The 27,103-nt window shown below is 32.5% G+C and overlaps 1 protein-coding gene across 2 annotated transcripts; it reads right to left on the reverse strand.

Moving 5' to 3' along the window:
- Positions 1 to 104: 104 nt before the first annotated feature.
- Positions 105 to 19,075, reverse strand: LOC104880073 (mediator of RNA polymerase II transcription subunit 15a). Of its 2 annotated transcripts, XM_010655344.3 has the most exons (12): positions 18,850 to 19,075; positions 18,552 to 18,685; positions 15,632 to 15,743; positions 14,332 to 14,419; positions 12,277 to 13,110; positions 9,661 to 9,731; positions 4,539 to 4,613; positions 3,228 to 4,394; positions 2,774 to 3,106; positions 946 to 1,137; positions 774 to 862; positions 105 to 535 (listed from the first exon to the last, which is right to left on the reverse strand). In XM_010655344.3, exons 2-12 carry the CDS (start codon positions 18,659 to 18,661, stop codon positions 319 to 321), a joined length of 3,288 nt encoding a protein of 1,095 aa, XP_010653646.1. In that variant the 5' UTR covers positions 18,662 to 18,685; positions 18,850 to 19,075; the 3' UTR covers positions 105 to 318. The 2 variants fall into 2 exon arrangements, with proteins under 2 accessions (XP_010653646.1, XP_019077463.1); XM_019221918.2 differs by lacking the exons at positions 15,632 to 15,743; positions 18,552 to 18,685; positions 18,850 to 19,075 and having other exon boundaries at positions 14,323 to 14,411.
- Positions 19,076 to 27,103: the final 8,028 nt, after the last annotated feature.

Below are 27,103 nucleotides of genomic sequence, written 5' to 3' on the forward strand. Positions count from 1 at the left end.
AGTAGTTTGTTTTACCTTGCTTTCACTGGTTTTTATGTTTTAAATTTACACCAAAAGACCGGGGGATTACGGCACAAGGAAAAATCATTCCCAAGACAAGCCAGTGGTTTTCACGTTATACTAGAGGTGAACCCACTCCTGTGTGTGCTCAAATGCTAGATGTTTCAATGGATAGGGAAGGTCCTTTCAGTCCAAATATACCAAATTATAGTGTCCTAGATTAAGAACGGCCCTTTGTGGTACCCAAAATTAATCAGCTCAGAATGATTAAAAGCATGTACTCTCACGAAACTGATTCAGAGGGAGCTAGCAAAATGATCAAGACGCAACTACACAATTCTCCCATGTGCCATATCTTGAAGTGAAGCATTCTCCTCCCATCAGCTGGGCATACTCATAAAACACGGAGTGAGCACAAACCTCCCAAGTTTTTGCCATCTCTGTTAGTGACATGGGCTGAGAGAGGTTGCGGAGAGATAAGTTGAACCTTGACCTTGCCTTCTGTGATAGATCTTCATGCTCTTTCCTGTTGCTACTGTACAAGAGTGGAAACTCTATGTCAGACTTATTTTTATAGTTGTATTCAAACAGCCAAAACAGAAGATCTGAGAATCATAAAAAAGTGACAGTAGGCATAACCCCGAGCATACAGACAATAATACACAAATGTAGTAGTTCTCTCTGTGAATCACTATATATTCAAACTTGATCCAACATATAGCATAAAGGAGTATTAATATGCAAAAATATATATGAACATACTACTTCCTCACCTCCAGTCAAATGGCAACTTGTCTAGGACTGTAGGAGAAGAATTTGGATAGTTTGCAGGGACAAGAAACCATATTGGAAGAATTGACAGCTGTAGAAAGATATACATCAGTAAAAAAAACAGATATCAATGTATTGATAATTACAATGTGGTCAGAAATTTACAAATCTCACAATTTGTGTTGCTGCACACTTCAATTTAAAATTTTCACGTAGAGCCACTGCATTGTATGAGCATCTGACAGTAGTTCCTTCACCAGCACTAGCTGTACCAACATCTTCAGCTGAAACTGAAACGATATCTACTACAATTTCAACTTGTCGCTGGTTGATGTGTCTGATCTCTTCCAATAATTCATTGCAAGGCTGCGATTACAGGGACCAGTTAATTCCATGAGATATATGAGTGCAAAAGAGGATGGCTCAATGAGGGTGTTGAAACAAATGAGTTGCAAGACAAGCATAGAACTAGAAAAGAAAGCATCCAGAAGTCCACTACCACTGTCAGCTTCTGAACAATGAAAAGTAGTGATCTGGTCCATGTAAAAGGTACAGCAGGGATGATGATGGTAAAAACTAAAGCAGGCTGATACAAGTTATGAAATTGCTCTTTCTTATGGAAAGCAAAAAGAATCGGTTTGGACTAACAATAAACTAGACCATAATGAATTGGAAAAAGGGATGTATAGCTTGATGATGCCCTGTTGAAAATCAAAATATCATACTCTTCAGTCATTTTACCAACAACTAAATTCATGAATCAGAACTGGTTTAAGATCCAATATGAAATTACAGAACATCAAGAAGATATATGCCATTGGTTATGAAGCAAGCCGAGTTAATTGCTTTGGTCTACACTTTTAGAGAGAAATCAGTGAGAACAAACCATCAAGCCATCGATCAAAGGGAGCTGGAAGAAATGAGAAAAAGATTTGATAAAATGAAACAGCAGAAACCTGGGATTGATCTGATAAATTTCTCCAGAAGTACAAGACAAATCTAAATCATTCTACCTTCAAGAAACCATGCTTGCAGCTATACTGCAGATGTGGCATACATGCGGTTAAAAACATGTGATCTTTGATATTAACATAGGTAAGTAATTTTCCTGCCAAATATTTATCAATTATAATGTAAACAAACAAAAAAATGATCATTTTTAAGATATTCCTTATGGTTTGTCGATCGTAATAGGAGATAAACTCAATTCAGAAAAGCATAACTCCACCTGCTTGATGATAGCATATATTATTAAACATTTGACAAAGCATATTAGTCAAAGAAACAGCATGTATTCACAAGAAACTGTAAATATATAACATGACATTGGCTTCTTAAGAATGTTCTCATGAAATTCCATTTTCAGTATATTATAGTTTATAGACATATTCTTTTGTATATTATTTATAACTGACATCGGTTTCTTATTTTAATCTCTATTTGGTTTCATTAATCACATCAACCAAGTTACATGTCTGGTTCTTTTTTATTCTTGGCACAGAACAAATAAAAGATAGCTGGTAATGATGTCCGAACAATATACACAGTTCCATCTATAAGTAAACTGGAGGACCTTTTAATAATATAATAGCATTGAAAGGAAGATTACTAGATTTTCTGGGATCAGTATGTTATGCATGTGAAAACCATAATTCTAACGGTACAGTACTCAATAAAGTCTAAATCAAATACTTGGAGTCAGCTAAAGGAATCTTGTCCATCAGCCCTTGGAACTTTGTTTAGGGCCATATCCTCCATAAAATCATGAGCAAGCATATGACTTGATTTTAAAAATATTTTCTGTAATACTTGGGGGATATTATGATCAATGAGGACATCATCTTCATGATACTGCATATTTACAATAAACAATAAAAGCATCTGCACCCAGTCAGGTATCATGTGAGGAGTACAATAAACAATAAAAGCATCTTCAATCACATTGCAATTCTGTCAATATGACTCAGTTGAATAGCAAAATATGCAGGAGCTGAAATCATACCTCAATCCGGGGCCTCTTGATCCTAGAATTAGCAGTCGAATCTATGTCAGAAATCTGACCCCTTAATTGCTTGAGATTATTAACTTTGATGACAGATGGGGATAATTCATCAAAAGCCATTGCACTTATATGGCGGTTCATCTTTTCTGATGGAGGACTCCCACTAAGATTCTGTACTTGCAAATGATATCTAGTATTAGCCACCAAGTCCAAAGAAATAGCAGCTCTAGATTCATTACAGTCTGTTGTTCTGGCTATCCGGTCAATCATACTGCCAACTGAGCCAATTTCCTGGACAGAAGCACTCAATGCTTTTGGTGATATTGATTTAACCTGAAAAAAATTAATATATTTAGAATATAGCAGACAACATCTAACTAGAAAGAAGAAACGAATAAAAAAGGGAAGAAAATTTCTAAGTAAGCATCATCAGAGAGAAGCTGAATGATCAGACCGCTTTAAGTAAGCGATCAAGTGGCTGCTCCATAATGCGTGATTGTTCATTTCCATCTGGACTAGTTAACTCCGCGAGCAAGGGGGAAACTGATATCCCAGGAGTTCCCATGGTAAGGGCCTGGTTCTGAATCTGGACTTGGGCAAGGGCAACAGGTGTCTGAGGGTGTCCATTATTTTCTGCAACTGAGAGTGGCAAAACACCAGAAGGGTGTTTATCCAGGTCAACTGGTACAGAAGATGGGGTCAAGGGAGTAGAAGGAGAAGGAACAATGAAAAGTGAAGCATCAGATTGCAAAGGAGTCCCAGATTTTGAAAGTGGTGATAAATAATTTTGCTGGTCAATCTGTGGACAAGAATGCTGAGATGTTTGAGGGGAAGTGGCATGCAGGTGATGAGGATTTGCGGACAACAATGATTGATGGAGATAATCTAAGTTTTGGCTAGTTGAATGATGCTGCTGAACCATCCCTGAACTGACACCTATTAACGGTTTCACACTCCCATCACTATCATACATTTTCTGCATCATCTGTTGCTTCCTGTGAATCCATTGCTGGTGCATTTGTGGCTTCAGTTTTTGTGTCTGCATGATTTGATGTTTCTGTTGTTGCTTCAGTTGTGGGAAAGTGGCACCAGCAGAACTTGGCTGAGGGGAACTCATGGTATGATCTAAGGTGGTATTAGAGGGGGAGTTTGTTGCTTGTAGCACATTTACAACATTTTGCTGCATAGGCTTCATGAAAGTCTGGTGAAATGGACTCAATGCATTCCTTTGTTCTGAACCAACTTGGGAACTGGATTGAAGTGAACTTGTGTTAGGTTGTGAATTTGGAACCCCTTGATGCGTTGATAACATAGAAATAGTACCAGCTGGGGTACTTGAGATCAAGTTCATGGGGCTGAGTGATGGTTTCATGTTTCTCTGTTGCTGCAGCTGTGTCAGAGATTGACTACCAGGAACCTGAAGTTGAGGTCCCTGGTTCTGTGCAGAACCATGACTCTTGCAAATTGAACTCCAGTAGTTTAATATCATATGTTGATAGTAAACCACCTTGTCCTTTGGGCAATGTACAATATCACTTCTTGAAAGTTGCAAGAATCTGATCATTTTCTCCAACGTTGACTTTTTATTTTTCCACTTCTCAGCCACTCCCGGCTCTAATGCCTGCAAGAAGAAATCTCACTATCATACACACAACAACAACAACAAAAAATCAAAAAACAAATCAAGAACTAACAGATCAATTTTAATTCATAAGTTGGATTTGCAAAGGAAGTGAAATGAAAGGAAATATTTAGGCATTAGTACCTTAAGGCAAATGGAATGAACTGACTTATATGCTTTAAGCAGTTCTGATAAAACCTTCTCCCTCACGGGCTGAAGCTGCAAAGCAAATTACAAATATTTGGACAGTAAGAAAAGGATTCATGCTTTTAGATGTCGGCTTAGAAATTTATTGTTATCCTTGACTGAAATGAATACAGATGTTTTGACCATAATGCTGTATTCCTTGTTATGAGAATACCAAACATATGTGGCATGCAGATCCCATCATAAGAAGTATGAACAAATGAGCAGGTGATATGTGAGTGTGTTTGAGGGGGAGAAAGAGAGGATGGGAGTGCAGGTGGGGAGGGAGGATTACCCACAATAAATCAGCAAGTGATTGAGAGGAGGGTGGAGTACCCACAACAAATCAGCAAGTAATATGGCAAAGAGAAATATGAGCATTACCCATGAATTCCTCAAACTCATCATCAAAGGATATAAGCATTCATTTATTAAGGGACAGCAGCAGCCACATGCAAAAGTGTTGTCTAATTAATTTGATGGTACAGAAAAGGGACAATCTTAAGTACTGTGACCTAATCTTATATTGGAACAGCATAACATGGTGCTTCTGAGTAGCACCAGACAACTTCCATATATATAAAACAGAAGTCTGAGTTTCAAGATTGTTGCCTTTGTTTTTAGAATTAAGTTGCCTTTTCTTTTAGAGTTAAGTTGGGGCTTTTCCCTCAAGTTTCTAATTTCTTTTCTAGAGATTTCAAAATAGTTGGACAAATTAGACATATGCCAATCAGTTTCTACAGTGCTTCTAGTGGTTCATCTTGTATTAGAATAGTTCCTTACCTGCTTGGAGGCACCAACATGAATTTTATTTTATAAGAAATGAGAGAAGATTCCAGGTAGAGGAAATTTCTATACAGAAAGGACAAGAGGTCCTTCCACATGTACACAAAACAAATAGATAACATAAGAGAAAAATAAGCACAGTGAGAACTTGGCAACCAAAAAAAAAGAAAAAAAAAAAGCAAACGAATAAAAAGACAAACAAAAACAAAAAACTAATGAAGGTCATGGGGCAGATAATCTCCATATAAGGGAAAAAAAATACAAGAGAGCGGCCTCTGCGAGACAATCAGCCCCTTAATTTGCCTCTCCAGATCTACCAGAACAAGAGAACAACGACTCTAGAAAGATACACTAGCCTTGGGAGCCAATGAGTGTATCTCCAAGGTCCTCTCCTGTCCAGTGTAGCCTAGGAGTTATTGATATTAAGTCATCTTTAGATAACAAATTAGGCATGGCCATGCCAAAGACATTTCTTAAATCCAATAATAGAACTAGGATCAGTACTTCAATAGCCAAACCCAAATTAACTGGCTTCACAAAGGCTCTTAGAATTGTCCCTCTCTCTCATCTTTAATAAGGCTAAAGTAACCATCCACCTGGATTACCCAAAAAATAAAAATGAAAACTGAGTTTTGAAACCCCAAGGCCAGGGTGGGGAGTCCACTCAACTCTAATAACCAATCCAAGAAAGACGGGCAAACCTCCAATTCAGCAACAGAGCACATGCAGTTTACCTTTTAACTCCTTGGAGGTAAACATCCAAAGAGTATTGAAGAAGTGTACATTGTCCCATAAATCATCCACCAATTTATTCCTGTCCTAACAAATTCCAGCATGCCTCTCTGATCAGATCACCGGTAGTAGCAAGGATGGCTCCATTCCATAATGCTCTTTCTTTAGGGCTCCTCCTAAACTCTCAAAATGATATCACTATCAAGTGTGCCATCTTGGTGCTACCCATGTAATTTCAGCTAAAGAAGCCAAAAACCCTGCACCATCTATCTGTTTATAACTTCAACCTGTATCAGGTAAAATGAGTCAGCTCCTTAAGTAACTTACCTGGGGGGCATCTACTAGACTCTTGTTTCACCATTCAGCTTTCTCTAGGACATTTCTTTTTGTTAAATCCTAGTGCATCATGTCTTTTTTCACCATCTCAACCCATGTTCTCTTTTGAATTCCTTGTCCTTGTTGCCTATCAAAAATAAAAATAAAAATCCTCATGCTTGTCGAGCCTTTAATACAAATCTAATCACATGACTCTCCCTCACCTCTATCTTCACACTGATGCATTTATTCTTTCTTCCCTATTCTTTTTCATTCCCACTCATCCACCTCATATCCACATTTTAGCTAGCCTCATTTTTCTATCAAAACAAAATCTATATAGTAATTTTATGACTGAAAAACAGAAAGACAAAATCACAGATATGTTGTGATTTTTTTTTTTTAATTTGAAATATTTGGTGAAACGTTGAATTCAGGGTACAAATCTTATTTCTTTTTTGCATTTCTGATTTGCTAATCTTCCCTAGGACAAGCATCCTGAGCATTAGGTTCTAGAAACTTCATAATTCCTATTTTAAAATTTTACAACTCACTTATCTCAACTTGATTGCCTAAGCATCACTAGAATCCTATTCCTAAGAAGCCTATAGGACCAAACAAAGAAACCTGGAGTATCATAGCCAACCTGATCCAAGTAATCCTTTTTTTTTTTTTTGGTCTAAATAATCAAATGGAGCATTCTATTAAAAGGCACCAAGAAAATGGGGGCATACTATGCATACAGGTAATATACGCATAAAAAAACCAACAAAGAATACCAATAGGTATCTAAAAAAAATAGCCACAAATCCCAATCTAGTCACAACTAAGACTATCTAAAAAGTCAAAACATTGAGAAGTTTCCTAAATCTAATGAAACATTTGACCCCTCCAAGAGGGATCTAGTGTAGTTCTCCTTTAACCTCCAATCTAAGAGTTCTTCACCCTTAAAGATTCGGCGTTCATGCTCTTTCCTTATGCACTAGATCACACATAGGGGAGCCATTCGCCAAATAGAGCGTCTCTTCTTATCCAATCCATTAACCTTCCATTTGAGGAGCATATTTCTTATCTCTAGAAACACCCATTTCAAACTAAAGATTGCTAAGAGGAACATCCCTAACTCCTTTGACCACCTATAAGGAATTAGAATGTGGTTAGTAGACTCTCCGCTCTCTTTACATAGATTACATCTATTTTAACCATCGACCAACCCCATCTTCATTAACAAGTCTGTAGTTAAAATCTTCCCTGATATTGCTTCCTAAGTGAAAAAGCAAGATCTCAAAGAAGCTTGAGAGCCCTAAATTTCCTTGGCTGGGAGATTTACTCTAGTTTCAGCACACAAATAACTGTAGCACCATTTGACACTGAAGTTTCCTTTTCTTAAGGTATCTTCTCCTATTTCTTGCACTTTCATTGTATAAATAAGCTCCAAAAATTTGGATACCCCTTCCAATTCCTGGTCATGGAAAGGTTTTCTAAATTGCTCCAGCCACTAACCTCCATTGCCTCCCCCTTACCACAGGCTGGTAAATATAGCATTCCTATGGGTGACTAAACTGAACATTAGAGCAAATGCTTCTTTCAAACAATTCTCCCTGACCTAACTATCCCACCAAAATATTGCTCATGTACCAATATTAACCTGAATAGTTGTCCTAAGCTTGAACTCCTCCCATCCTTTTCTAATGTCTTTCCACAGACTCATACCAAAAGTCTCCCTCACCTTGCAAGTATTCCACCCCCATCCATTTCCCCAAACTTTCCTTGAATGATCAACCTCCACCACCTCTCCCACTCAAGGGCAAACCTCCACAACCATTTGCCAAGTAAGGCCTGATTAAGAACCTCCAGACTTCAAATACCCAATCTTCCAAACTTTTTATCCTTACAGACATTAGACCAGCTCACTAAGTGCCATTTTATTACCTTCCCAAAGATTTTCCCACAAAAATCTCTTTGAATCCTTTTCAATCTAGGATACTCTTTCTAAGAACTAATATACCTCCTTTTGGCAATTAATGTTTTCACTAGTTATAAAAATAGTATTGCTTGTAAGATGATTCTAGAAGAACACAATTTGGATAATTTTTGCTATACATCTTGCAGATTTGCCTTAACATGGGTGGCCTGCAATAAATGGTGAATGTTGAGAGAAATATTGTCTTCTTGCCTATTTAAAGTGTTCATATTTGTCTATGGTCAAGAAAAAGCTAAACTATGGAACTCAAATTTGTCCTTTAGAACGTAGGCTAGTGCCAAGTTTTATTAACACAAATGCTAGGTTCTAGAAAACCAACCTTGGTACTATGATGTAATGCAACTCATTGCTACAAAACCACATTTACACCTTCAAAAGCAACCACATGAATGGGTCCCAAAAGATGTCAAACTCTTTTCAAACTCAAAGAATAGGGATGACCAAGCATCACATCACAACATTTCAACTTGTCATCGAAGGAATGGATCAAGTGATATTTGGTGGGTATGAATTTTGACATTAGCCATGCAATTAAAAGGAATTGAGAGATTGATAGAACCCAAACTATTATTACCCTTTCCTAGAGGTAATAAAATTTATGCTAACACAGAATATGAGAACTATAGTTAATTGTATGGAAAGTCAGCATGGAAAATAATGGCATCAAGAGAGAAAAAAGAGTTTTAGTTTGAAGCAAGTAACTGACCAAAAAAATTTTCAATTTCCATTAAAGCAGTTGGAGAAGAGATTGCAGTATAATTGGGACTTGAGAATCACATGATTAAGAAGAAAAACAAAACATTCAGATGATTTATTGTGCATGTACAAAGAAATGTGTTGAAGACAGGCCATCTTTTTGCTTGTGGAGGCCACACAATTGACTAAAAGTTCAGATCCTTATAAAATTCACTTTTTGTGCAGAAGCCACTTTAATTTTTTACATGAAAGTTTACAATAATGCTCAGCAAAATGTAGACTGGATGAATATGAAACCGAGCAAACACGAGGAGATTGATTCTAAATAATGATTATGATGTTAAATAGGAATCTATTAACCTAGCCTGCATTACCTTCAATTACAACCACCAGAGTAAAAGAAGGGAAAGAAAAGCTCTTTGGTCAAGCCCAATGAAATTGACAATTAGAGAACATTTTCATATCAGTTTAATATCTATATCACCATAAATCAGAGACTAAAGTGTGGTTGAGATAATAGAACTTGGCATCCATACACATGCAAAAATTGAGAAACTACAGAATCACCTTCTGATAGGCTTGATCATACCAATCTGCTGTATTTGGATTTTCTATATGTGCTGTGGACTCTACTGGCACTGCAAGCGAAATTGTTAATTGATACTTTTTCTTTCTAGTGTCTAGACAAAAAATTATTCCAAGCAAAAGAAGAAGCAAGATATTCCCAGAAAAATATTGCATCATGAAATAATTCCCCAAATGAAGCTGAGCAATCATAGAATGCAAAAGTAATATATTTTGCTGATTATAGTATGCTCATATTAACAGTTGGGATTAGAGAAACCTAAAAAAGTCATCAGTCTATAATAATGGAACTAGATAGCAAGAGTAGGGTAAAATGTTCAAAAGAAATTTCTTTTTCACTATAGTTAAATAAAAGCATAATACATTGGTAGTGCCATAAAATCCCCTAACATATCTCCTTTGTCATATTTGTAGTACAAGATTCTAACTAATCTTTGCTACATTTTTGTTAACCCTGGGTTATTCTATCCATTAATTCCGCCACATGTCCTTCCACAATCCTTGTAATGCCATGGTTCTATTCCACTTTTTACTCCTTTTATTCAGGTACTGTATTCCTTTCTGTTGACTGAGTTTTTCCACTGTCAGATACTTCAGTCACATCATTCCCACTAAACTGAAAAATGCCTCCCCACCCCCACCCCCACCCCTCTTTTTGGTTCCTAAAATGACCTAAATCTAGAGTGATGCTGTTTTAGGAATTAAGTGGAGCCCCCACTCCTCATTTGATAACATATATCATTTGATGACATGGAACATTTAATGTGGTGAGAGACATGCTTCAAAGAGAAAGCCCCCAACCTTGCCCCATGACTTGCCCTAAACATTCCTCTTCCTTAGCACTCCACTATCTCCAAGCAACTGCCTTTGCTATTGTTATCTTCTCCTTTTCTTTCCCCTTTTTCATATTTTGATTTGCTTTTATCACCATGGAATTCCCTACAATCCTCTTTGCAAAAGTTCCAATACTTGTACGTAGCTGACAGTAGCATTGGGGTGCACTTCCTTAGGCCCAGAGAAGATCCATACTTCAACTCCAACCAAGAACTAGTGTGTCATTACTAATTCCAAAAAGCCTTAGGGTCCCCTTTACCCCTTAATTTTATGATTTTTAGGTTTCTTCAAGCTCCACTCTTGTCAAATTCAACCCAATATTCACTAAATTCTAATGGGGAATTTCGTTCTCAACCACCACTAAAACATGAATTTGGGCCTTCACAAGTCTTATTCTTTTATACAATGAAGAAAAACGAGAATGACACCTACTTCCTTCCCCACTACAGAAATTTTATTCTATAGTTACCACTCTCCTGACTTGCAATTTGGGATGGGAGATGGGCTATGTGGCTGTGACAGGTGACTAGGAATTTAAACCAAGCAATCCTGAGAAGCTCTGGAATGTGCCGTGCTCATGTGGCTTACATTGGTAGTCTTCATCCCTTCTCTTCACTGCTCTCACTTCCTCATTTCCCTTGTGGATGTTTCATTAGTGATCTTTGATATTTGTAAACACCCTACCCCCCTATGACTTGTTTAATGATCATGTTAGAATGATCTATCATGAGCATGATTCATTTATTACAGAAATAATACCCTATGACCTATTTAACCTGTTTAATAAATGGGTTAAATTAAGAAAGATAACCCATTAATACAATTCTAATTATTTAATATGATTCTAACTCATCAACATGATTATAACTCGTTTAACCTCTTTAAGATATTAAATTTATATTTTTAAATTACTTTCTAGTTTTTTTAAGTTTTAACTTTTTTTCCTAGAATACAAAGTTGTTTCCCAATACCAATGGTGTTGTATGTGTTTTGACCTGTATCCTGATATTGCTTATGGAAGCAACATGAGTTGGTATAGAAGAGGTCCATGGTTTGAATTTGGCCTCCCAACCTAGACCCAACAATAACCCAAATTAAGTAACTTTGGGTAATGTGATCTTGTGGACCTGGAACTGACCAGGCAACCCAAACCTGATATGATGAAATACTGCCTGAAGGACAGCTAAATCAACAATTTCATAGCCTCATAGCTGTAGCATAACAACAGTAGGCCTACTCAGAATGATGACAAACCAAGTAGATTCCAGCTCATTCAAGTTAAAATGCGAATATTATGACATTTAAGAAAAAATTACAAACAGGCAAAAAGGTTGAACTCACAAGAAAAATGGATATTCAACTCAAAACAAAAAAATATAAGGATCCAATTGCAGAAATTAAACAAAAAGATCAATGTTTCTAACTGATCTCTAACTTTTTGCAAGTCAGGAATGAGCCAACTAGGTCAAATAGATTCTTTGAGCCTGTCCAACTTAAAATCCCATCTTTCCTGGGAACTTGGCCTGGTTTTCCTTGTGGCTTGCTGAGTTTATAGGTACTGATCCTCACTCATTCTTAGTCCTAACCAATGCGAAGGTAATGACATGCACTTTTTTGCAAAGACCAAGAGGAATTGGCAGAAAAATAAAGCTTGATCACCAGTTTACAGTTAGTCATTGAAGTGATCATAATAATGCATCATCATGGGAGAAAAAAGAAAAGCAATAAAGTCGTTTCCGCCTACTATTTGATGTAGTTACATACCTGATGATGCCTCTGGAAGCACTCTCTGTGACTTAAGTAGTTGTTTCTGCTTATCTATTACATTCTGAGGCTGAAGCAAGGCAGGTGATGTTTGAGGCCTATGTGGAGAGCTCTCTGGTAATGAATTATTTTTCTGTTGTGAACCCAGTAGCTTATGCAACTGTAACGTTTGTGATGTCCATGGGACATTCTTTTGTGCAGTGTTTGTCTCAGCTTGTTGAAGGATGTTTACTGAATGCTGATGTACCTGCATGTTCAAGACATCTGATTGTGGTCCAACAATCTTCTGCTGTTGCTGTACTCCAGAAACATTACTTTGTGGGTTCAGTGGCTGTTGGAATGAATTTGACATATTCTGCATATAAAATGACGGTTGCTGCAGCTGGTGCTCTGACAGATTATTTTGCTGGCCAAATTGATGATTCTGTTGCAATAGTGTTGTGTTTAATTGCTGCCCGATTAGTTGTCGAGGCTGTTGTGTTGGTAACATTAACTGCTGAGAAGATTGTAGTGGGGTTGGCTGTGATAGGATCTGCTGCTGCTGTCGATCATGATGACTGTAATGGATGTTGGGTTGCATGAATGAGGGATGAATATTTTGTTTCTGAACCTTCTGCTTCAAAAACTGATGTGGCAAGTGCTGCCTTTGGTGTGGCTGGAAAGCCACTTGTTGTGAAGGCTGACTTCCTTGCATCTCTCTTTGTGTATTGGCAAAAGCATTTGAACGCACATGTTGCCCTACCGAATTGCCTACAAGTTCATGTGAAAATCCAGAAACATTCTGCAAGCTGGAGCTATGCCCTACAACTTCTAGCTTGGTGGTTTGACTTATTCCTGTAACAGATGGTAGAGGCTTTCACATTAGTAGATCCTTACCTTAGCAAATACAACTACATTAAATTCTCTGGCATTACAGCGATTATGTTGATTTTGAGGTAGTTTTTAACTTCTGTTTCTAGCAATAGAAGAAGTGAAACTAAAAGTAGTCAATTTACTTGCGTGATTGAATTTATGTTTTGAAATCATTTTTTAAAATTCTTTTATTAAAAAAAGGAAAATTTTGAAATTTTAAAAAGATTAAATTAAATTTAAAAAAAAAATGCTCCCTACATCATGTTTGACACAAGCCATGGGTTACGTTTGATAATTCTATGAAGATAGCCTTAGAAGTTGTGTTTAACCTTCAAATACTATTTTTAGAATTTAAGAAGCTCTCTCAATCAGGGCTTACATATGCTCTATACAAAGAAAGACAATTTGCTTTTACATTTTTTTTGTGTGGGTATAGGGGTCAGTTCCCATAAGTGGCTGGAAAGTGTAATAAAATATGTGGGATACTTATCAAGACTGACATACACCTACTTTTGTTGAATGTGAATTTAGATATCCACAACTATGTTGACCTTTACACTTCTAAACTCTATGAAAAGAGGTATACATTATGTCATTCTATCCTGAATTGGAGCCCCATTATGATTTTATCCATTCCTTTTCATTATTGATAGTTCAGGAAGCATTGAAAAACAGTCATATGTTTATGATAGGCAGTGTTTTGGAAGTCATTTGAGGCACATTCCTTAAGGCTTGCCTCAAGTTGAGGAACTGGAAGGTAGACCAAAGACTATATCCTCAAGACAAGGAAATTGAGGCATGCAATCTTAAGGCTACTGAGGTTTAATCCTCGAGGCTACTGAGGCATAAGCCTCAAAAATGCAATGTGTTATAATAAATTCTGAGATTTTGATATAAAAGTTTTGGGTCTTGGGAACCTCAAAACTTTGCAGTGAACATTTTGAGTCTTACTTGTTTTGCATCAGGATATGAGTGAATAGAATTCAATCAGTTATTTATAATGTAATAATTAGAACTTTTGGTATCAATAGAACTATTAACTATCTTAGGTTGTGCCTCACTTCACCCAGGCACAAGCCCTGTGCCCTGCGCCTTGTGTTCTGACTTGTGCATAGGCCTTAAGAGATCTTTCCCTTTAAGTGTGCCTTGCGCCTTGCAGAACCATGAAACAATAGCTACCTAAAAGCTAGTTACCTTAGTTACCTGGAGTGGACGAAGATGTGGAAACATTTTGATATTTTAGGTTCTCCATTTTCAACATCCTGTGACATATTCTGTATGTGTAATCATCCTGAATAACAGATAATGTGAACACTGATTTAGTTAACACGAAAACAAATATAAAAAAGAGAAATTTGTAGAAACAAAACGAAATGACAAAATATTGATATGAACAACAAAGAGCTAAGCAATGGATGCATAAAATGTACATGCTCTTTGTTTCAAATGCATCATCATCCAAACCAAAAAAAGAAAAATAATAATAAAAAGCATAAGAATCTTTCAAATATTTCAGTGATCTGAATTTCTCCATATTTCATAGCTCCTAAAATTGTAAAGGAATAAATAGAAGGGCAATTGCTATAAGAGCATTGAATGACCCCTCACTTTTTAAGCTAACATATGTTCTCAGTATAATAACCAATCACACAAGTTCCCTTCTTTTTTCTTCTTGCTTCTTTCCTTTCCTTCTCTAATAAAATCTGGTCATTTGTTCTGACTAATTCTAATTGGTGGCAGAGCAAAAAGTGACCAAAAATCACATCAAGAAATAAATGTGGAAACTAGAAAGGAAATCAAAGCCCCGGCAACATCAGGACAGGAAATCCTGAGTGTTATATCTACCCTTTTATTCTGATCAAGTGTGTAATCCTAGTATTGAGAATTAATGTGATTATTATAAATATTATTATTTGAATTTTTATGATAATACCTGGTTTAAGAATTATGGAGTATTTTTATTTTTTATTTTAATACTAATCCTATTTCTATTTGTTCTAATAGGGTGATTGAGTTGTTGGGAACTGATTTCCTGTTAAGTCTAAATAGGCCTTAGGTTGCCTGTAGCCCAAGTCCATAATTTTGTTCTTGGTGGATGAAACAGGTTCACTGAATTAAAACAAATCCAATCCACTCAAAGACAACAATTGCAGCTCTATAGGTAAGTAAAAGGCCTAATGGCAGAAAAGTGGAAACATATATCACAGTATTGAAACTATTTCACACATTTTCAATCTTCTCTGTCTAGTTTGATTTGCCTATTAAGTACCCTGTTCAGTAAGGAAAATTGATTCCCAAACTAATCATGGCTAAGTAATGCAAATTAGGTAAAAAAAAAAAAGGCTCTAAGAGTGAAGAAAAAAAAATCCAAATTATCAGTGACAACTCTGACAAACAATGAAGAAAATAAATACTAATAGTTCATAGGAAAGTATATAAGAGTTTAATTCAAGTAGCTAAAAGAAAAATTAGGTAGCATAGCCAATTGGATTAATCTATATACCTTTGTTGCTGCATCGCAAAATATCTTGTCCTCAAATTTCACAGCAACATTTTTTAGTTCATTTAGAGCATTGGCATCAGAACAAGGCACCTGGTTCTTCAAAGTCTCCACTCTGCATGTAAAGGTATTGCTTTTTTTAAAACGTTAATAAATTAAAAGCAAAACAAGTATGCTATGAGAAATATAAAAGCTCATGTAAAAGAAAACCTGCTGAATGAAAACTAAATCTAAACATAAAATGATGGAGAATTATTATTATTATTTTAACGATATAAACCTCTGGAAGTCCATTATAATGATGAATTCTAGGTGATGAAGGTTTCAAAGTTAAGCCAAATACTCAAGTATCAAGCAATTTTTTAAGGAAATGCCAAAATTCAGAATGCAATAAGATGCAAGTTTCTATAAATATATCCACCTGTCCAGTTATAGAAACATTGTCCTGCCAACTCAGTATATTATTAAAGATATGCTCAGACTCCACTCTACTCAACTCATTAAATCATTAACCCCAACTCTTTGGTGTTGGATGCACAAATCCTAATTCTATTTAAAGCCATATCTTTCTGTTACATCCTTGGTATTCGTGTATTTCCGCACCAGGTCAACCCACCTCAGAGCTGAATAAAACTTGAATTGACTCACTCCAAATTAGTCATTCATTCATCTTTGCTGAATGTGGTGGAACTATCTAAGAGAACTTTCCCTGATCAACAAATCAATCTTAGCATCCTCACTTTGGCCATCCTTATTTTCAAAACATCTCGCTTCTTAAATGCCTAATATTTTGTATCACAAAGTATAGCTGATGTTATAAACTGCCATAAAATTGACCTTTCCAATTGATAGGAATTTTACTACCATTCAGATCCTTAGAAGTATCGCTACACTTCATCCATCCTGCTCTAATTGTAAGGGCAGCCACCTACAGAATATTCTCCCTTCCCTATGGATAATCGGACAAAGATAAAGAAAATGGACACTTTTGGGTATCCTTTGGCTTTCAATTTTAATTATACCTGCTCTCTGCTTCCTGTTTTACTAAATTGCATCTGATGAATTCGTGTCCTGGTCCTACTGATCCTAAATCGTTTATATTTTAATACATATATTGCTAGGTTCTATAAAAAGTTAACCCAATCTCTAATTCCATAAAGCAAAAGTACATCAGCAGAAAAAATATATATACCATTTGATATCATCCTGAATATGCATAGCAAGTGTCTGTTTTTGATAGGTAAATGAGTAAATATATTAAAAGTGCCTAAAAGGAGGCACAACAACATGTGTGGTGTATACAAAGGATGCCCAATCTAGGCAAGTAGGAGATAAAAGAAAACCCTCTCCTTGACACTCAGCCAATCTACAAAATCTATCAAATTCATTGAGTGGTCCTCTATGTAAAGCAAATGTCTATAATCAATGCAAAAGGATAAGGGTTCAAAATTCAGTCCTTGACATAAGCCTGATATGGTTGGAAACTTACTTGTCCTCTACTAATTGTCCAAACACTAATAAATGGAGCATAAAAACCTCTTCTTGACTGTATTTACCCTCAATTGATTGCATGTATAACACTTGCCTAGTTTTGACCTTCTTCTCAAAGCGCCTATTTACTTCAATATGTAGTTTCATTGTGCTGAACAAGATTATGCACTATAATAATGCTTCTCTACCCACATAAACTTGCAAATTCCATTTCCATGAGGGAAATTTAGCCTGCACACTTGACCAAGCAACATATGACTCCTTTACTTTTCCACATCGCTAAATTAACCCCACCAAGACCAAGTAGCTAGATGTTGATCCTTTCTGAGGTAAAGCTAGTTACCATCTATAGCTTCTACCCTTGTAAGCCCATTGCATTGAGTGTCAAATTCCCTTTACAACAAATGATTTCAACTAAAACAATGCTTTGTATAAGGTTTTCAAGCATTGTGCTGTTTATGCATAAATTGGTTTGTTGAGCAAAATGCATAAGCTATATCATTTTTTCTGATAGATAAATAAAAGTAGCATTGAAAAGCGCCAAAAAGGGGCACACCAAAGTAAATGCATAAGTTATATCATATTTATCGAGAAATAAATAGGAGACAGACTGACCAACCTGAACAAGGAAAAATGCAAGTCTATAGGTTTGCATCCAAGTCTCCTAGCCTCTTCAAGGGATCACAGGTTATATTTTCTTTGAAAGCACAGATACACCATACCTTCTCTTATACAGACACTTCTATGCCAAAAAAGTAGCGTAAAAATTCAATACCAAATTCATCAAAACTATCAATAAAAGTATTTCTTATCCTCCTGGTGATAATAGAGGTTAAAGTGCTGTTTAGAATCTTGGACAGAAGTAACTAGCCTAAAACAACTAACTAATCTCAGTAGATAACAAAAGCAACAAGGGCACCTCAGAGCCCCCACACCCTTTTACACTCCTAGGTTTTCTTCCCTTTTAAGGATTGGTGAATTCCCTTTCATGAAGACAAATCAAATAGCCACTAAAGAGGCACATAACCTCATACTTTTCTTGCTCACAATCAAGCAAATAATGACCTTTATGATGGTTGAGTCTAGTATATAGCCGCCAATCTAAACAGTTCTGGCCAAACAGATTAACTGATGGGGCAATGAAAGAAAATGTCTTTAAAAGGAAACATATGTGGCGGAATAGTTTCAGTCAAAACTCAATGATAATGAAACAAATGTCTAAAAAGGAAAGATATGTGGGGGTAATTCTTTGTTTTTCTTTTTGTAAATCAGCCATAAACATTCACGGGTCAATCCATCCAGATAAGCATATACAATAACAAACAATCAAGAAAACCAAAACACCGAGACAACCAAGACCAAATTTAAAAAAGAAAAAGAAAAAGAAAAAATTGAAATTCATAGTCTTGCATTACAAAGTAACAAGAATTACATTCTATTTACGACTTTCTCTCGAGCATCCCAATTGAATCCGGCTCTCCAACCCTCCGCATCCACTCCAGATTCATTCACAACAGTCTTGCAACCAACATCATCCATCATGCAACTTCTACAACACCAAAACCACTAAAAACAAACTCAAATTAGATTCCATCATCATCAAAAGCATTCATAAGACAAAAACACGAGACAAACATGAAACCCTAATGAGAAAATACAACCAAAGAGTGAAAAAAAAAAAACGAAAAATGCATAAATAAATAACACAGAAGAAATAGAGAAAAACGAACCTGAAAACATGTTATATTAGAAACGTTTGCCTATGGAGCAATGGTATATGTGAATGAGTGGGAGAGCCTCACGATCGTTACTGGGATGGGCGCAGAGAGAGAATTCTTCAGGATCAGTTTTCGGATCCAGAGAATCAAATAAACAGTAGAGACCGTTTACAATGATGAAAGAATCGCTCGAAACTCGGGACTTTCATGCGTCCGTTTCCTCCCTTCTCTCTCCTCCTTTTTCTTTTTTTCAACCTCTATATATATATATATATATATATATATATATATATATATATGCGTCTCTTTTGAAACATTATTTTAAAATTTTAGTAATTTTTAAATAGGTTTTAAAAACATTATTTTTTATATCTTGTAAAAATTACTAGTAAATTTCAATTTTATTTAAAAATATAAAATATATTTATAATTTTTATTAAAATGCATTTATTATTTAACTTCTCAAAGAAAAAAAAAAAGAAAATTTACTAATCATAGTAAATTTGAGATCACTTAACATTAATTTTGTTGCATGGAAAATGGTGTTTTTTTTTTTAAATGGGAGGATGGGCCCCACGCATTCTATGCATTCACCAATAAAAAAAATGAGTTAATTTTTATTGTTAAAAATAAAATAATTTTAAATTTTATATAAAAAGTGGAATATCTGGTATAAAAACTATAGAATTACTTTCAAAATTTTTAAAATTTAATGTTAAATTTTTTTTTTTAATATTTTAGTTTTTTACAAGTGATTTTATAACCATTATTTTTTTCTAGACCTTTAGGTTGCCGGGAATTTTGAGGGAAAATGTGAAGGAAAAAAAAATAAAGAAGAAAAATAGAAGAAAAGAAAAAGTGACGAAAAATAAAAATATATATTTAAAGTCAATAAAATATTTTTATTTGTTACTTCAAACTCATTTATTTAATTCAACTCATTGATATAAAGATTAAATAATTTGAAAATGTATAAATATTTTTACTAATTTTGATTATATTTTATTTTCTTTAATATTTTTCATAGAATAATCAAATATGAGTAAATGAATTTCCTTAATATTTTTTTTCTTTATTTGGTATTTTTTTTACTACCAAACATAACCTTAAGAAATCATATATTTTATATTTAAAAAAAGAAAGAACTATACCCTAAAAGATACTAAAATAAAAACAAAAGTAAGGTGGTGTTTGTTTTTTGGCAGAATAGAAAAGTCAAATATTTTTTACTTTTTCTATTCAATGAAAAAATAAACATCACCTAAAACATATGTATATTAGTTTTTTTATGAAAATTTTGAAATTGTAAGAATTTTTTTATACCTCACTTTTCTTTTGACAATTTTTAAAATAATTAATTTTTTTAAATATAAATCTTTAAAAATTCTTGTATCTTATACAAAAATTATTACTATTTTCTCATTAAAATTTTTTATCCAAAAGTACACTAAAATTATTATTTATTAAAATATATTTATTTACAAATTGAAAGTATAAAAATTATAAGTTTGGTTAGTAAGATACGATAAGATAAATATATGTATATTTTAAGATAAATATATGTATATTTTAAGATAAAAAATATATATTTTAAGATATGATTTTGAAGAAAGTGTGTTTTTATACACTCATATAAAAAAAACCATAAAATAGGAATTCATATTTATAAAATATAAATTTCAAACATTTATCTAAAAATAATTGGGATTGCATACACTTTTTGGAAAAAATATGTTTCCGTACACTCATTAAAAAAAAATCATAAAATACAATCCTAAATTTATAAAATACAAATTTCAAACATTTATTTAAAAATAATTAACATTTCATATATTTCTATTTGTTAATACTACTTATCATCATTCAGATCCTACTCTTTAATGATATATGTACTACATTTTATAATTATAAATACTATATTTGACTAGTAAGTGCATAAAACTAAAATTATTTTTAAAAAATTCATGTTTTGTGATTATTTTTACATATGCATGTAAATATACTTTTCTTATGATTTTCAATAAGGTATGATATTATTGAATATTATCCAATGAGATATATTATGTTATGTTATATTTATATTTAGCTATTGAAATGATAAAAAATAACATGAAATATATATGATTTTTCAATGTTTAAAATAAAAATTATATTATATTTCAATATTTTCTATTTAAAAAAGATAAAATTTCTTTTATATTTATCAATGATTAAAATATTTAAGCTTTATAAATAATTTTTTTATATTATATTATTCAATATATAAAAATAATATGTATTTTACAATATCTTTTTAATTCTTTTTTTTAACCATAAATTTAATTTTATAATAAAAAATAAAAAATTGATAAAAAAAAACAAATTTATGATATATGAGATATACATATCTTATATTTTAGTTTATGATTAATATACCCTCTATAAAATCATTTATCCTATCTTATCACTAATCAAATATAAAATAAAATATAATATTCATATCTTATACTATATCCAATAATCAAACATGGCTTAAAATGACTATCCTAGTTATATATACACTTTAAAATATCAATCAATTAATACATTTAAAAAAAAATTAATGTACTTTTTTTTTTCTTAACAACATGGCAACATATTTTTTTCCTGAGGCTTGTTTGCTGACAAAGAAGTATTTGAGATAAGTTCAAACCTAATTCCAACTAATTTTTTATACATTTTTTAATCCACATGTTTTTACCAATGAATATATTTTGAAGGGTAATAATTTATATAAATTTTGACAAAAATTTGTTGTAAAAAAATTTAAAAATCAGTTAGGAAAAATTTAGATAAGAATGTTAAAAAATATAATATCAAACACTTTTAAAGATATTTAGAAATATAGTATTGGACACTTTTAAAGATGTTTGAAACTATAGTAACGAAATATGTTAACTTGTTTAGGGTTTGTTGGAAGGATAAGATAAGATATAATTTGTATAACTTACGATAAAATAAGATAGGATATGTTAATTTATCATATTGGATAGAAAGTACATATATTAAAATATCATCTTCAGTGGAATATGATATTCTTAAATAAATAATAAATAAAATAGAATGTATATTATTTTTTAATGTTCCATATTTCTTTAAAATAAAAATTATATTACATTCCAATGTTTTCTAATCTTAAGTTTAACAATACTCATGATTAAAATATTTATAATTTATAAATAATTTTTTATTAAAATAATATAATAATAAAAAAATTATTTTATAAAATAAATAATATAAAAAAAATTATGTTATATGATTCATATATATATTTTATATCTTGCCTTAAAATTAATATATCTTATATAAAAATTATATAAAAAGAAGGTGAATAATATACCTTATCACTTATCCTATTATTTGTCTGGTTGAATATAAGATAAGATAAATCATGAACATTACCAACTAAGTACAAAATAAGAAATATTATTTCTTTTTTTATCCAATCTTATACTATATCTAATTAACCAAATAGGATATTATGATGTTTTGATAAATTCATTAAAAATTATTTTGTAATAATTTTTTTAAATTAAAATGGATGTGTAAAGATATTTAGGAATACACACTTGCATAAGGAAGGAAACGTTTGGGGCCATAATGGCAAAACTGCCAAAACATAATCCACAGATTAGTACATCGTTAGAAAGGTAATAAATAAATAAATAAATAAAATAAAATAAAATAAAATATTGTTTGGATTTAGTTTTCATTCTCCAGGTTTTCTTTTCCCAAGAGCTTTTGGTGCTTGTTATGCTTTTAATTTATTAAAGTTATACAAAATGTAATACCTTTACATGCAGAGCGGAGACTTTGAAGAACCTAGTGCCTTGTTCAAGACCCAATGATCTCAGTGGGCCCAAAAGCCTTGCTGTGAAATTTGAGGTGTTCTGCTATGCAATTGGCGATGCTACCTAATTTTTTAACTCATATTTTCCTAGTATTTGTTTTCTTCGTTGTATACCAGAGTGTGGCTGGTAATTTGGATATGTTTTCACTCTAATTTGCATTATTTAACCATATTAGTTGGAGAATGAATTTTCCTTGCTTCACACTTGGACGGTAGTTAGAATTTGTTTGATAATGTTTTTTTAAAAACATTTTAGGTGAAATAAAATTAAGTGTTTGACAAAATTTAAAAAATATTTTTAAAATTTTGAAAAATTATTTAAAATATTGAAAAATTACTTAGAATATTTTTTGGAGAAACACTTAATAAGTGACTCTCCTAAAAAAACACTTTTAGATAAGAGACTTCAAGTAGAAATATCGTCAAACACATTCTTAATAAGCAAACCAAACTAAATAGAAAAGATTGAAAATGAATGAAATAATATCAATCATGAGATATATGTGCTATATTTTTCTGCCATCTGAAAAAAAAAAAAAAAAGTTTAAATGGAGTGAACAAATAGTTCAATATTGAATAGTCACCATATGCAAGTGTTAAGATGGTCAAGCTATATTAAAGATAGTTTTAAAATATATCTATAATAAATGTGATAATTAGACACTAGCATATAGAATAACCATAATAACATTTAAAGAACATATAAGATGTAAAACATGCAATCATTGGTGTGAACATATCTTTGGTCAAGTGATCGACTAAACAAAAGCCTATTATTCGTGAACCCTTACATCTACACGGGATTCAAGGTCTTATTACCCTAGATCACAATACTAAAGAGCTCATCTATTGGTCATCCCATTAGGAGCACGATAGAGCGCGTACTCTATCACTTCGGGCTTTACCCCTAAGCCCCACATTAGAACCCATAATCCCATCTTAAGGCCTCTCTTTTACTTCATAAGTGGTGTGGAGTCTCGGAACAAATTGCATGAAACACTTCATTGGTGTATGTGTTATCATGCCCATAAGATATTAATGTCTAAAAAGTCAAATAATTTATTATATTACAACGGGATATGTAATGTCATTATTTATAAACACATGCATGATCATAAATAATATCTTGAAATTAAGGTAATATTCATTTTTGCAACTCAATTTAAATCATATGTATTTTGACCAAATAAGAATTCGACATATAAAATAATGACAATAAATCCCAAGTCATGACTTTGTGTTTTCATTGGTTATTCCACTATTCATAAACTTATCATCGTCTTGATCCCCATGCCAAAAAGGTTTTCACGTCCAAACATATAGTGTTACATTGTTTGTTTGTTTGGAAATCTCCGCAAAAGCTAATCATAGGTTTTTCTCTCATCAGAATAATAGGGTTATTATGCTCATTACTAAACTTTTTGAATAGATGACATGTAACAAAGTTATATCTTTTTTATCAGATGTTGAATCGATCATCAAAAGAAGAATTAGGCTAAAAATTAGGATATTGTGGACCCACATTTTTTTTTTGCATACATTCCCATTTGAATGGCGAAATTCTTTTTTTTTTTTTTTAAATAGATTTTTTGAAAATTTGTTTGGAGTTACCACTTATTTTTATTTTATTTTTAAAGGGAAAACAAAATAAGAAAGAACAACCCTATGTGTGACTTTTGAGAAGAAAATGCGGATAAAAGAGAAACTAAATCTAGGTTTGGTGGTCATGTTACCTATTGGGAAAGTATTATGATAAGGTATAACACCTCTCTAAACCTTAAAAATTAGGTTTTTACTAATAAAGTTAAGGTAGGTATAACAATTGACTGGTTAACATATGGATACCAAGGAATAATCAAAGAATGGGTGTTTTGAATGGTTAGGCATCGACTCTTCCACACATTCCTCACTTCCCTTAAATCAAGGGACTTCTACTCTGAATCCCTCATCAACTCCTTCTACCTTCAATTTTCTCATAAAGATGTTATTTCCATCATTTTCCTTTTTAACATCAACAACCCAATCCTCACCCACTTTCCTTGTGGACCAAGGAACTATGCAACCATGTAGTATGATAGTTATATATTCGTGCATAAACCTCATCAACATGCTTTCCAAGTGAAGGCTCTCAATCTCAAGTAAATCAACTCTCCTCTTCATCCACCTCTCCATCCAATCCACGCTCTTTCTCACCAAAGTTGCATCATCCTACTAGCATTATTACCCAATTTCATAATAATATCAATATCTTTAATTCAAAAAGCATGGATGACTTCCTCACCTATCACTCCATCACCTTATAAACACCTTATACATTTGAACCAAGATTACTCTCCCATGCCTAAAAAATTTCCTCATTGGTGTCAAGCCATGAGTGAAGAATTTGATATACTTTTGAGAAACTCCACTTGGACCCTTATTCCTCCTCATCCCACACAAAACATCATTGGATATAAATGGATATTTTGAGTAAGGAGAAATCCTAATGGGTCACTTGCATGATACAAGGCAAGATTAATTGCTAAGGGTTTCAATAAGTGTCTTGGCATAGATTTTCATGACACATTCAAGTTAGTTGTAAAACCAACAACCATTTGGGTTACTTTCACTGTTGTTGTCATAAAAGGGTGACATTCACATCAACTTGACATTAATAATGTTTTCCTTCAAGGCATAATTTGAAAAAAACAAAAAATAAAAAACAACAATATAATACCTTAATCTATATCTCTTTCTCTTGAATTGAAGGTGAAACCAAAAATAAAGAAATTGCCTTAAAGAAAAACCCTTAAAAAGACCTTAATCATTTGATAAGAAGTATCTCTAAAGCAAAACCATAATATGGCCATTGGAAAAAAAAAAAAAAACTGGAAACCTTCCTTACAAAACTTAAACTCATCTACTGTTTACGAGGGTCAGCGCTCCAAATGTTTCATACTCTTCAACCTACTTTAGTATTTCTATAGGATGTTTGTTTCTAGAAAGAAAAAAGTCCCAAATTTTATCTCATGGTTAAAAACTAAAATAATAAAAATAATAATAATAATAATACTTTTTTTTTTAAGTCATGAAGGTCTTTTTGGGTTTAGAGCAAATAATATCCATAGGATTGAGTGCGAGTAGTTACAAATCTTTTTTTCTTTTTGTAATTTAATTATACTTAAAAGTATTGACTGAACTGTGACTTTATTTAATAAGATGCCAAAAATAGATAAAATAGAATTAATAATAAATGAAGTTCATTTACATATCTTATGTGTAGCTTTAAATGCATTTTAAGTTTTTTTTTTGGGTAAAAAAAACATTGTTTTTGACCGTTCATACTGAAATTTTGATTTCAATAAACGATGAAGAAAAATGACCAAAAAAAAAAAAGTTTCAACTAGTAAGTTGTTTCTACTTTCCTATTTTATTTAAATTGTTTAAATTTTGAAATAAATTTTATTATAATTTTTGTAGATTTCCTAAATTAATATAATGACCAAAATAATTCACAAGGGAAAAAAAATAATGAATGCCAAATGTTAATAATAAAAATATCGTTGATGTTCTTAATTTCTATATCTTAGCTTTGCATTCAAAATATTGAAATCTATCTTGAATATTAATTTATTAATTCTTTTAAACAACTGTTTACAAATAGCACTCTCAATCTCCTATCTCACAAAGTTTAAATAACTATCTTTGTTATCCGTTCAAGAGAAATGAAATTATTCTTTTAGCAAGATTTTCATTTTCAAAAATTAATTAATAGAAATGGTTAACATCCATGCATATAATTTTTTATTATTAAAGTGACCATATTTTTTATTGGTGAATATTTTAACTGACCAAAGTTTAAAAAAATTGGTTTTGAAACAATTTATGAAAACATTTTTTCTATCTTAATGTCATTTTCTTATTTAAAAATAGAAAAAAAAAATCATTCTGATATTAGATTTTTTTTCCTTACGTGAATGCAAGTCAATGTGGACCTTAATTATTCTGGTGCCACCCCAACTGGTTGAGTTGATTTTTACAAACATGGCTTCTTTGTCATGGTGTTCAAATTAATAATTTTAAAAAAATTACAATAGAGATACGTGCGATATTGTTTGTTTTTAATAAAATTAATTTTTAATGACACATCAAATTAATTAATTTTTAATGTAATTATAAATTATTAATGGCAGAAAAATGAAAAGGAGAGATACAATTAGTAATTAGTTTTTAAGTGGTATGTTACATATGAATATTTTTATTATTTTATTCTTAATAATTCTTAATAATTCTTAATAATAAAAAAATATCTAAATATATTATACAAAATCTCCAATTTTGATTTCTCTCTCTTTGATTTTAAGGTTTTGACTTAATTAATGTCTTAATTAGTGAATACTAATTACATTTTTAAGGTTC

Source organism: Vitis vinifera, chromosome 8 (genome assembly GCF_030704535.1).
Source record: "Vitis vinifera cultivar Pinot Noir 40024 chromosome 8, ASM3070453v1".
NCBI classification, from domain to species: domain Eukaryota; kingdom Viridiplantae; phylum Streptophyta; class Magnoliopsida; order Vitales; family Vitaceae; genus Vitis; species Vitis vinifera.

Excerpts from the sequence above, each read along its gene's own strand:
- LOC104880073 (XM_010655344.3), bottom strand. The coding sequence starts at position 18,661 with ATGATGGATGATGTTGGTTGCAAGACTGTTGTGAATGAATCTGGAGTG. Across the intron at positions 15,744-18,551 it reads GAGAAAGTCGTAAATAGAAT|AGTGGAGACTTTGAAGAACC; the intron begins GTAATTCTTGTT and ends CTTTACATGCAG. Across the intron at positions 13,111-14,331 it reads CACATCTTCGTCCACTCCAG|GAATAAGTCAAACCACCAAG; the intron begins GTAACTAAGGTA and ends CATCTGTTACAG.